The 12522-nt window shown below is 40.6% G+C and overlaps 1 protein-coding gene across 1 annotated transcript in view; it reads right to left on the reverse strand.

Annotated features, from left to right (window-relative positions):
• LOC135567899 (solute carrier family 15 member 1-like) overlaps nt 1-12522 on the reverse strand; it is a gene marked incomplete at its 3' end in the record, with an annotated part of 40424 nt that overhangs the window by 12891 nt on the left and 15011 nt on the right. Inside the window, exon 3 of the mRNA XM_065015023.1 lies at nt 3746-3830. Coding sequence (XP_064871095.1) covers nt 3746-3830 — 85 coding nt within the window. The remainder of the gene's footprint in view (nt 1-3745; nt 3831-12522) is intronic.

Consider the following 12522-nt stretch of genomic DNA (forward strand, 5'->3'; position numbering starts at 1 on the left):
TCTACAGGACCAACACCGCTAGAGGAGACAACAGAACCGCTCAATATACAACACCGCTAGAGGGAGACAACAGAACCACTCAATATGTCCATCTACAGGACCAACACCGCTAGAGGAGACAACAGAACCGCTCAATATACAACACCGCTAGAGGGAGACAACAGAACCGCTCAATATACAACACTGCTAGAGGAGACAACAGAACCACTCAATATACAACACCGCTAGAGGAGACAACAGAACCACTCAATATGTCCATCTACAGGACCAACACCGCTAGAGGAGACAACAGAACCACTCAATATACAACACCGCTAGAGGGAGACAACAGAACCACTCAATATGTCCATCTACAGGACCAACACCGCTAGGGAGGAGACAACAGAACCACTCAATATGTCCATCTACAGGACCAACACCGCTAGAGGGAGACAACAGAACCACTCAATATGTCCATCTACAGGACCAACACCGCTAGAGGAGACAACAGAACTACTCAATATGTCCTTCTACAGGACCAACACCGCTAGAGGAGACAACAGAACCACTCAATATACAACACCGCTAGAGGAGACAACAGAACCACTCAATATACAACACCGCTAGAGGAGACAACAGAACCACTCAATATGTCCATCTACAGGACCAACACCGCTAGGGGGGGACAACAGAACCACTCAATATGTCCATCTACAGGACCAACACCGCTAGAGGAGACAACAGAACCACTCAATATGTCCATCTACAGGACCAACACCGCTAGAGGAGACAACAGAACCACTCAATATGTCCATCTACAGGACCAACACCGCTAGAGGAGACAACAGAACCACTCAATATGTCCATCTACAGGACCAACACCGCTAGGGAGGAGACAACAGAACCACTCAATATGTCCATCTACAGGACCAACACCGCTAGAGGAGACAACAGAACCACTCAATATACAACACCGCTAGAGGAGACAACAGAACCACTCAATATGTCCATCTACAGGACCAACACCGCTAGAGGAGACAACAGAACCACTCAATATGTCCATCTACAGGACCAACACCGCTAGAGGAGACAACAGAACCACTCTATATGTCCATCTACAGGACCAACACCGCTAGAGGAGACAACAGAACCACTCAATATGTCCATCTACAGGACCAACACCGCTAGAGGAGACAACAGAACCACTCAATATGTCCATCTACAGGACCAACACCGCTAGAGGAGACAACAGAACCACTCAATATGTCCATCTACAGGACCAACACCGCTAGAGGAGACAACAGAACCACTCAATATGTCCATCTACAGGACCAACACCGCTAGAGGAGACAACAGAACCACTCAATATACAACACTGCTAGAGGAGACAACAGAACCACTCAATATGTCCATCTACAGGACCAACACCGCTAGAGGAGACAACAGAACCACTCAATATACAACACTGCTAGAGCAGACAACAGAACCACTCAATATGTCCATCTACAGGACCAACACCGCTAGAGGAGACAACAGAACCACTCAATATGTCCATCTACAGGACCAACACCGCTAGAGAAGACAACAGAACCACTCAATATGTCCATCTACAGGACCAACACCGCTAGAGGAGACAACAGAACCACTCAATATGTCCATCTACAGGACCAACACCGCTAGAGGAGACAACAGAACCACTCAATATGTCCATCTACAGGACCAACACCGCTAGAGGAGACAACAGAACCACTCAATATACAACACTGCTAGAGGAGACAACAGAACCACTCAATATGTCCATCTACAGGACCAACACCGCTAGAGGAGACAACAGAACCACTCAATATACAACACTGCTAGAGCAGACAACAGAACCACTCAATATGTCCATCTACAGGACCAACACCGCTAGAGGAGACAACAGAACCACTCAATATGTCCATCTACAGGACCAACACCGCTAGAGAAGACAACAGAACCACTCAATATGTCCATCTACAGGACCAACACCGCTAGAGGAGACAACAGAACCACTCAATATGTCCATCTACAGGACCAACACCGCTAGAGGAGACAACAGAACCACTCAATATGTCCATCTACAGGACCAACACCGCTAGAGGAGACAACAGAACCACTCAATATGTCCATCTACAGGACCAACACCGCTAGAGGAGACAACAGAACCACTCAATATACAACACCGCTAGAGGAGACAACAGAACCACTCAATATGTCCATCTACAGGACCAACACCGCTAGAGGAGACAACAGAACCACTCAATATGTCCATCTACAGGACCAACACCGCTAGAGGAGACAACAGAACCACTCAATATGTCCATCTACAGGACCAACACCGCTAGGGGGGGACAACAGAACCACTCAATATGTCCATCTACAGGACCAACACCGCTAGAGGAGACAACAGAACCACTCAATATGTCCATCTACAGGACCAACACCGCTAGAGGAGACAACAGAACCACTCAATATGTCCATCTACAGGACCAACACCGCTAGAGGAGACAACAGAACCACTCAATATACAACACCGCTAGAGGAGACAACAGAACCACTCAATATGTCCATCTACAGGACCAACACCGCTAGGGGGGACAACAGAACCACTCAATATGTCCATCTACAGGACCAACACCGCTAGAGGAGACAACAGAACCACTCAATATGTCCATCTACAGGACCAGTCCTTAACATTGGTCAATGAAATTTATTTGTGATTGGCTCAGCTCTCTGCTATCTGTCAACATAGAGAGGTGTTTTGTGTGATTGGCTCAGCTCTCTGCTATCTGTCAACATAGAGAGGTGTGATTGGCTTAGCTCTCTGCTATCTGTCAACATAGAGAGGTGTGATTGGCTCAGCTCTCTGCTATCTGTCAACATAGAGAGGTGTGATTGGCTCAGCTCTCTGCTATCTGTCAACATAGAGAGGTGTGATTGGCTCAGCTCTCTGCTATCTGTCAACATAGAGAGGTGTGATTGGCTCAGCTCTCTGCTATCTGTCAACATAGAGAGGTGTGATTGGCTCAGCTCTCTGCTATCTGTCAACATAGAGAGGTGTGATTGGCTCAGCTCTCTGCTATCTGTCAACATAGAGAGAGTGTGATTGGCTCAGCTCTCTGCTATCTGTCAACATAGAGAGGTGTGATTGGCTCAGCTCTCTGCTATCGGTCAACATAGAGAGGTGTGATTGGCTCAGCTCTCTGCTATCTGTCAACATAGAGAGGTGTGATTGGCTCAGCTCTCTGCTATCTGTCAACATAGAGAGGTGTGATTGGCTCAGCTCTCTGCTATCTGTCAACATAGAGAGGTGTGATTGGCTCAGCTCTCTGCTATCTGTCAACATAGAGAGGTGTGATTGGCTCAGCTCTCTGCTATCTGTCAACATAGAGAGGTGTGATTGGCTCAGCTCTCTGCTATCTGTCAACATAGAGAGGTGTGATTGGCTCAGCTCTCTGCTATCTGTCAACATAGAGAGGTGTGATTGGCTCAGCTCTCTGCTATCTGTCAACATAGAGAGGTGTGATTGGCTCAGCTCTCTGCTATCTGTCAACATAGAGAGGTGTGATTGGCTCAGCTCTCTGCTATCTGTCAACATAGAGAGGTGTGATTGGCTTAGCTCTCTGCTATCTGTCAACATAGAGAGGTGTGATTGGCTCAGCTCTCTGCTATCTGTCAACATAGAGAGGTGTGATTGGCTCAGCTCTCTGCTATCGGTCAACATAGAGAGGTGTGATTGGCTCACCTCGCATGCCATAGTAGGAGAAACGTTCACAGAACTCATTGACCACGATGAAGAAGATGCTGAGAGGATACCCGCACACATCCACCTGGACACAGAGTAGCAGAAACACCTTTATTTGACCAAATCAAATCACATTTTATTTGTCAAATACACTTGTTTAGTAGACGTTATTGTGGGTGTAGCGAAATGCTTGTGTTTCTAGCTCCAACAGTGCAGTAATATCTAACTAAATGCTTGTGTTTCTAGCTCCAACAGTGCAGTAATATCTAACTAAATGCTTGTGTTTCTAGCTCCAACAGTAATATCTAACTAAATGCTTGTGTTTCTAGCTCCAACAGTGCAGTAATATCTAACTAAATGCTTGTGTTTCTAGCTCCAACAGTGCAGTAGTATCTAACTAAATGCTTGTGTTTCTAGCTCCAACAGTAATATCTAACTAAATGCTTGTGTTTCTAGCTCCAACAGTGCAGTAATATCTAACTAAATGCTTGTGTTTCTAGCTCCAACAGTGCAGTAATATCTAACTAAATGCTTGTGTTTCTAGCTCCAACAGTGCAGTAATATCTAACTAAATGCTTGTGTTTCTAGCTCCAACAGTAATATCTAACTAAATGCTTGTGTTTCTAGCTCCAACAGTGCAGTAATATCTAACTAAATGCTTGTGTTTCTAGCTCCAACAGTGCAGTAGTATCTAACTAAATGCTTGTGTTTCTAGCTCCAACAGTAATATCTAACTAAATGCTTGTGTTTCTAGATCCAACAGTGCAGTAATATCTAACTAAATGCTTGTGTTTCTAGCTCGAACAGTGCAGTAATATCTAACTAAATGCTTGTGTTTCTAGCTCCAACAGTGCAGTAATATCTAACTAAATGCTTGTGTTTCTAGCTCCAACAGTACAGTAATATCTAACTAAATGCTTGTATTTCTAGCTCCAACAGTAATGTCTAACTAAATGCTTGTGTTTCTAGCTCCAACAGTGCAGTAGTATCTAACTAAATGCTTGTGTTACCAGCTCCATCAGTACAGTAATATCTAACTAAATGCTTGTGTTTCTAGCTCCAACAGTGCAGTAATATCTAACTAAATGCTTGTGTTCCCAGCTCCATCAGTACAGTAATATCTAACCAAATGCTTGTATTTCTAGCTCCAACAGTAATATCTAACTAAATGCTTGTGTTCCCAGCTCCATCAGTACAGTAATATCTAACCAAATGCTTGTATTTCTAGCTCCAACAGTAATATCTAACTAAATGCTTGTATTTCTAGCTCCAACAGTAATGTCTAACTAAATGCTTGTGTTTCTAGCTCCAACAGTGCAGTAATATCTAACTAAATGCTTGTGTTCCCAGCTCCATCAGTACAGTAATATCTAACCAAATGCTTGTATTTCTAGCTCCAACAGTAATATCTAACTAAATGCTTGTGTTCCTAGCTCCAACAGTACAGTAGTATCTAACTAAATGCTTGTGTTTCTAGCTCCAACAGTAATATCTAACTAAATGCTTGTGTTTCTAGCTCCAACAGTAATATCTAACTAAATGCTTGTGTTTCTAGCTCCAACAGTGCAGTAATATCTAACTAAATGCTTGTGTTCCCAGCTCCATCAGTACAGTAATATCTAACTAAATGCTTGTGTTTCTAGCTCCAACAGTACAGTAGTATCTAACTAAATGCTTGTGTTTCTAGCTCCAACAGTAATATCTAACTAAATGCTTGTGTTTCTAGCTCCAACAGTACAGTAGTATCTAACTAAATGCTTGTGTTTCTAGCTCCAACAGTGCAGTAATATCTAACTAAATGCTTGTGTTTCTAGCTCCAACAGTGCAGTAATACCTAATGCTTGTGTTTCTAGCTCCAACAGTGTAGTAGTATCTAACTAAATGCTTGTGTTTCTAGCTCCAACGGTGCAGTAATATCTAACTAAATGCTTGTGTTTCTAGCTCCAACAGTGCAGTAGTATCTAACTAAATGCTTGTGTTTCTAGCTCCAACAGTAATATCTAACTAAATGCTTGTGTTTCTAGCTCCAACAGTAATATCTAACTAAATGCTTGTGTTTCTAGCTCCAACAGTACAGTAATATCTAACTAAATGCTTGTGTTTCTAGTTCCAACAGTGCAGTAATATCTAACTAAATGCTTGTGTTTCTAGCTCCAACAGTAATATCTAACTAAATGCTTGTATTCCTAGTTCCAACAGTGCAGTAGTATCTAACTAAATGCTTCTGTTCCTAGCTCCAACAGTAATATCTAACTAAATGCTTGTGTTTCTAGCTCCAACAGTAGTATCTAACTAAATGCTTGTGTTCCTAGTTCCAACAGTGCAGTAGTATCTAACTAAATGCTTGTGTTCCTAGCTCCAACAGTGCAGTAGTATCTAACTAAATGCTTGTGTTACCAGCTCCATCAGTACAGTAATATCTAACTAAATGCTTGTGTTTCTAGCTCCAACAGTGCAGTAATATCTAACTAAATGCTTGTGTTCCCAGCTCCATCAGTACAGTAATATCTAACCAAATGCTTGTATTTCTAGCTCCAACAGTAATATCTAACTAAATGCTTGTGTTCCCAGCTCCATCAGTACAGTAATATCTAACCAAATGCTTGTATTTCTAGCTCCAACAGTAATATCTAACTAAATGCTTGTATTTCTAGCTCCAACAGTAATGTCTAACTAAATGCTTGTGTTTCTAGCTCCAACAGTGCAGTAATATCTAACTAAATGCTTGTGTTCCCAGCTCCATCAGTACAGTAATATCTAACCAAATGCTTGTATTTCTAGCTGCAACAGTAATATCTAACTAAATGCTTGTGTTCCTAGCTCCAACAGTACAGTAGTATCTAACTAAATGCTTGTGTTTCTAGCTCCAACAGTAATATCTAACTAAATGCTTGTGTTTCTAGCTCCAACAGTAATATCTAACTAAATGCTTGTGTTTCTAGCTCCAACAGTGCAGTAATATCTAACTAAATGCTTGTGTTCCCAGCTCCATCAGTACAGTAATATCTAACTAAATGCTTGTGTTTCTAGCTCCAACAGTACAGTAGTATCTAACTAAATGCTTGTGTTTCTAGCTCCAACAGTAATATCTAACTAAATGCTTGTGTTTCTAGCTCCAACAGTACAGTAGTATCTAACTAAATGCTTGTGTTTCTAGCTCCAACAGTGCAGTAATATCTAACTAAATGCTTGTGTTTCTAGCTCCAACAGTGCAGTAATACCTAATGCTTGTGTTTCTAGCTCCAACAGTGTAGTAGTATCTAACTAAATGCTTGTGTTTCTAGCTCCAACGGTGCAGTAATATCTAACTAAATGCTTGTGTTTCTAGCTCCAACAGTGCTGTAGTATCTAACTAAATGCTTGTGTTTCTAGCTCCAACAGTAATATCTAACTAAATGCTTGTGTTTCTAGCTCCAACAGTAATATCTAACTAAATGCTTGTGTTTCTAGCTCCAACAGTACAGTAATATCTAACTAAATGCTTGTGTTTCTAGTTCCAACAGTGCAGTAATATCTAACTAAATGCTTGTGTTTCTAGCTCCAACAGTAATATCTAACTAAATGCTTGTATTCCTAGTTCCAACAGTGCAGTAGTATCTAACTAAATGCTTGTGTTCCTAGCTCCAACAGTGCAGTAATATCTAACTAAATGCTTGTGTTTCTAGCTCCAACAGTAATATCTAACTAAATGCTTGTGTTTCTAGCTCCAACAGTAGTATCTAACTAAATGCTTGTGTTCCTAGTTCCAACAGTGCAGTAGTATCTAACTAAATGCTTGTGTTCCTAGCTCCAACAGTGCAGTAATATCTAACTAAATGCTTGTGTTTCTAGCTCCAACAGTAATATCTAACTAAATGCTTGTGTTCCTAGCTCCAACAGTGCAGTAATATCTAACTAAATGCTTGTGTTTCTAGCTCCAACAGTAATATCTAACTAAATGCTTGTGTTCCTAGCTCCAACAGTGCAGTAGTATCTAACTAAATGCTTGTGTTCCTAGCTCCAACAGTGCAGTAATATCTAACTAAATGCTTGTGTTTCTAGCTCCAACAGTAATATCTAACTAAATGCTTGTGTTTCTAGCTCCAACAGTAATATCTAACTAAATGCTTGTGTTCCTAGTTCCAACAGTGCAGTAGTATCTAACTAAATGCTTGTGTTCCTAGCTCCAACAGTGCAGTAATATCTAACTAAATGCTTGTGTTTCTAGCTCCAACAGTAGTATCTAACTAAATGCTTGTGTTCCTAGCTCCAACAGTGCAGTAATATCTAACTAAATGCTTGTGTTCCTAGTTCCAACAGTGCAGTAATATCTAACTAAATGCTTGTGTTTCTAGCTCCAACAGTAGTATCTAACTAAATGCTTGTGTTCCTAGCTCCAACAGTGCAGTAATATCTAACTAAATGCTTGTGTTCCTAGTTCCAACAGTGCAGTAATATCTAACTAAATGCTTGTGTTTCTAGCTCCAACAGTAGTATCTAACTAAATGCTTGTGTTTCTAGCTCCAACAGTGCAGTAATACCTAACAACTCACAACAATAAACTCAAATCTAAAAGTAAAAGAATGGAATTAAAAAATATATAAATATTAGCACGAGCTGTCGGACAAACACAGTAGAATAGAATACAGTATTTACATATGAGATGAGTAGCAGTATGGAAACATTATAGTAGAATAGAATACAGTATTTACATATGAGATGAGTAGCAGTATGGAAACTGTATTATAGTGACTAGTTAGTAAATACAGTAGAATAGAATACAGTATTTACATATGAGATGAGTAGCAGTATGGAAACATTATAGTAGAATAGAATACAGTATTTACATATGAGATGAGTAGCAGTATGTAAACAGTATTATAGTGACTAGTTAGTAAATACAGTAGAATAGAATACAGTATTTACATATGAGATGAGTAGCAGTATGTAAACATTATAGTAGAATATAATACAGTATTTACATATGAGATGAGTAGCAGTATGGAAACATTATAGTAGAATATAATACAGTATTTACATATGAGATGAGTAGCAGTATGGAAACATTATAGTAGAATATAATACAGTATTTACATATGAGATGAGTAGCAGTATGTAAACAGTATTATAGTGACTAGTTAGTAAATACAGTAGAATAGAATACAGTATTTACATATGAGATGAGTAGCAGTATGTAAACATTATAGTAGAATAGAATACAGTATTTACATATGAGATGAGTAGCAGTATGGAAACTGTATTAAAGGGGCCAGAGTTAGTAAATACAGTAGAATAGAATACAGTATTTACATATGAGATGAGTAGCAGTATGGAAACTGTATTAAAGGGGCCAGAGTTAGTAAATACAGTAGAATAGAATACAGTATTTACATATGAGATGAGTAGCAGTATGGAAACTGTATTAAAGGGGCCAGAGTTAGTAAATACAGTAGAATATAATACAGTATTTACATATGAGATGAGTAAAGCAGTATGTAAACATGATTAAAGTCACCAGTGTTCCATTATTAAAGGGACTAGTGTTCCATTATTAAAGTGACTAGTGTTCCATTATTAAAGTGACCAGTGTTCCATTATTAAAGTGGACAGTGTTCCATTATTAAAGTGACCAGTGTTCCATTATTAAAGTGGCTAGTGTTCCATTATTAAAGTGACCAGTGTTCCATTATTAAAGTGACTAGTGTTCCATTATTAAAGTGACCAGTGTTCCATTATTAAAGTGACTAGTGTTCCATTATTAAAGTGACTAGTGTTCCATTATTAAAGTGACCAGTGTTCCATTATTAAAGTGACCAGTGTTCCATTATTAAAGGGACCAGTGTTCCATTATTAAAGTGACCAGTGTTCCATTATTAAAGTCACCAGTGTTCCATTATTAAAGTGACTAGTGTTCCATTATTAAAGTGGCCAGTGTTCCATTATTAAAGTGACTAGTGTTCCATTATTAAAGTGACCAGTGTTCCATTATTAAAGTGACCAGTGTTCCATTATTAAAGTGACCAGTGTTCCATTATTAAAGTGACCAGTGTTCCATTATTAAAGTGACTAGTGTTCCATTATTAAAGTGGCCAGTGTTCCATTATTAAAGTCACCAGTGTTCCATTATTAAAGTGACCAGTGTTCCATTATTAAAGTCACCAGTGTTCCATTATTAAAGTGACCAGTGTTCCATTATTAAAGTGACCAGTGTTCCATTATTAAAGTGACCAGTGTTCCATTATTAAAGTGACTAGTGTTCCATTATTAAAGGGACTAGTGTTCCATTATTAAAGTGACTAGTGTTCCATTATTAAAGTGACCAGTGTTCCATTATTAAAGTGACCAGTGTTCCATTATTAAAGTGACCAGTGTTCCATTATTAAAGTGACTAGTGTTCCATTATTAAAGGGACTAGTGTTCCATTATTAAAGTGACTATTATTAAAGTGACCAGTGTTCCATTATTAAAGTGACCAGTGTTCCATTATTAAAGTGACCAGTGTTCCATTATTAAAGTGACCAGTGTTCCATTATTAAAGTGACCAGTGTTCCATTATTAAAGTGACCAGTGTTCCATTATTAAAGTGACCAGTGTTCCATTATTAAAGTGACCAGTGTTCCATTATTAAAGTGACTAGTGTTCCATTATTAAAGTGACCAGTGTTCCATTATTAAAGTGACCAGTGTTCCATTATTAAAGTGACCAGTGTTCCATTATTAAAGTGACTAGTGTTCCATTATTAAAGTGACTAGTGTTCCATTATTAAAGTGACTAGTGTTCCATTATTAAAGTGACTAGTGTTCCATTATTAAAGTGACTAGTGTTCCATTATTAAAGTGACTAGTGTTCCATTATTAAAGTGACCAGTGTTCCTTATTAAAGTGACCAGTGTTCCATTATTAAAGTGACCAGTGTTCCATTATTAAAGTGACTAGTGTTCCATTATTAAAGTGACTAGTGTTCCATTATTAAAGTGACTAGTGTTCCATTATTAAAGTGACCAGTGTTCCATTATTAAAGTGACCAGTGTTCCATTATTAAAGTCACCAGTGTTCCATTATTAAAGTCACCAGTGTTCCATTATTAAAGTGACTAGTGTTCCATTATTAAAGTGACCAGTGTTCCATTATTAAAGTGACCAGTGTTCCATTATTAAAGTGACTAGTGTTCCATTATTAAAGTGGCCAGTGTTCCATTATTAAAGTCACCAGTGTTCCATTATTAAAGTGACTAGTGTTCCATTATTAAAGTGACCAGTGTTCCATTATTAAAGTGACCAGTGTTCCATTATTAAAGTGGACAGTGTTCCATTATTAAAGTGGACAGTGATTCTGTGTCTATGTACATGGGGCAGCAGCCTCTAAGGGGCAAGGTTGAATAACCGGGTGGAAACCGCCTAGTCATGACTGTTTAACAGTCTGATGGCCTTGAGATAGAAGCTGTTTTTCAGTCTCTCGGTCCCTGCTTTGATGCACCTGTACTGACCTCGCCTTCTGGATGATAGCGGGGTGAACAGGCAGTGGCTCGGGTGGTTGTTGTCCTTGATGATCTTTTTGGCCTTCCTGTGACATCGGGTGGTGTGGGTGTCCTGGAGGGCAGGTAGTTTGCCCCCGGTGATGCGTTGTGCAGACCTCACTACCCTTCTTCACCACGCTGTCTGTGTTGGTGGACCATTTCAGTTTGTCCGTGATGTGTACGCCGAGGAACTTAAAACTTTCTACCCTCTCCACTACTGTTCCATTGATGTGGATAGGGGGGGATTGCTCCCTCTGCTGTTTCCTGACGTCCACAATCATCTCCTTTGTTTTGTTGACGTTGAGTGAAAGGTTATTTTCCTGACACCACACTCCCAGGGCCCTCACCTCCTCCCTGTAGGCTGTCTCGTCGTTGTGGGTGATCAAGGCTACTACTGTTGTGTCGTCTGCAAACTTGATGATTGAGTTGGAGGCGTGTTTGGCCATGCAGTCATGGGTGAACAGGGAGTACAGGAGGGGCTGAGCACTGACCCTTGTGGGACCCCTGTGTTGAAGATCAGCGAAGTGGAGATGATGTTTCCTACCTCCAACACCTGGGGGCGGCCTGTCAGGAAGTCCAGGACCCAGTTGCACAGCAGGGTGGGATTGAGACCCAGGGCCTTGAGCTTAATGATGAGCTTGGAGGGTACTATGGTGTTGAATGCTGAGCTATAGTCAATAAACAGCATTCTTACATAGGTATTCGTCTTGTCCAGATGGGATAGGGCAGTGTGCTGCTCAATGGCAATTGCATCGTCTGTGGACCTGTTGGGGGCGGTATTCAAACTGAAGTGGATCTAAGGTGTCAGGTAAGGTGGAGGTGATATGATCCTTAACTAGTCTCTCAAAGCACTTCATGATGACAGTATTGAGTGCTACGGGGTGATAGTCATTCAGTTCAGTTATCTATGCCTTCTTGGGTTCAGGAACAACGGTGGCCATCTTGAAACATGTGGTGACAGCAGACTGGGATAGGGAGAGGTTGAATATGTCCGTAAACACTCCAGCCAGCTGGTCTGGTCATGCTCTGGGGACGCGGCTGGGGATGCCGTCTGTGCCGGCAGCCTTGCGAGGGTTAACACGTTTAAATGTCTTACTCACGGCGGCCACGGAGAAGGAGAGTCCACAGTCCTTGGTAGCGGGCCGCATCAGTGGCACTGTGTTTTCTTCAAAGCAAGACGTCGGTGTCCGTGATGTGACTGGTCTTCCCTTGGTAATCCGTGGTTGTCTGTAGACTGGTCTTCCCTTGGTAATCCGTGGTTGTCTGTAGACTGGTCTTCCCTT

Source organism: Oncorhynchus nerka, unplaced genomic scaffold (genome assembly GCF_034236695.1).
Source record: "Oncorhynchus nerka isolate Pitt River unplaced genomic scaffold, Oner_Uvic_2.0 unplaced_scaffold_1774, whole genome shotgun sequence".
NCBI classification, from domain to species: Eukaryota; Metazoa; Chordata; class Actinopteri; order Salmoniformes; family Salmonidae; genus Oncorhynchus; species Oncorhynchus nerka.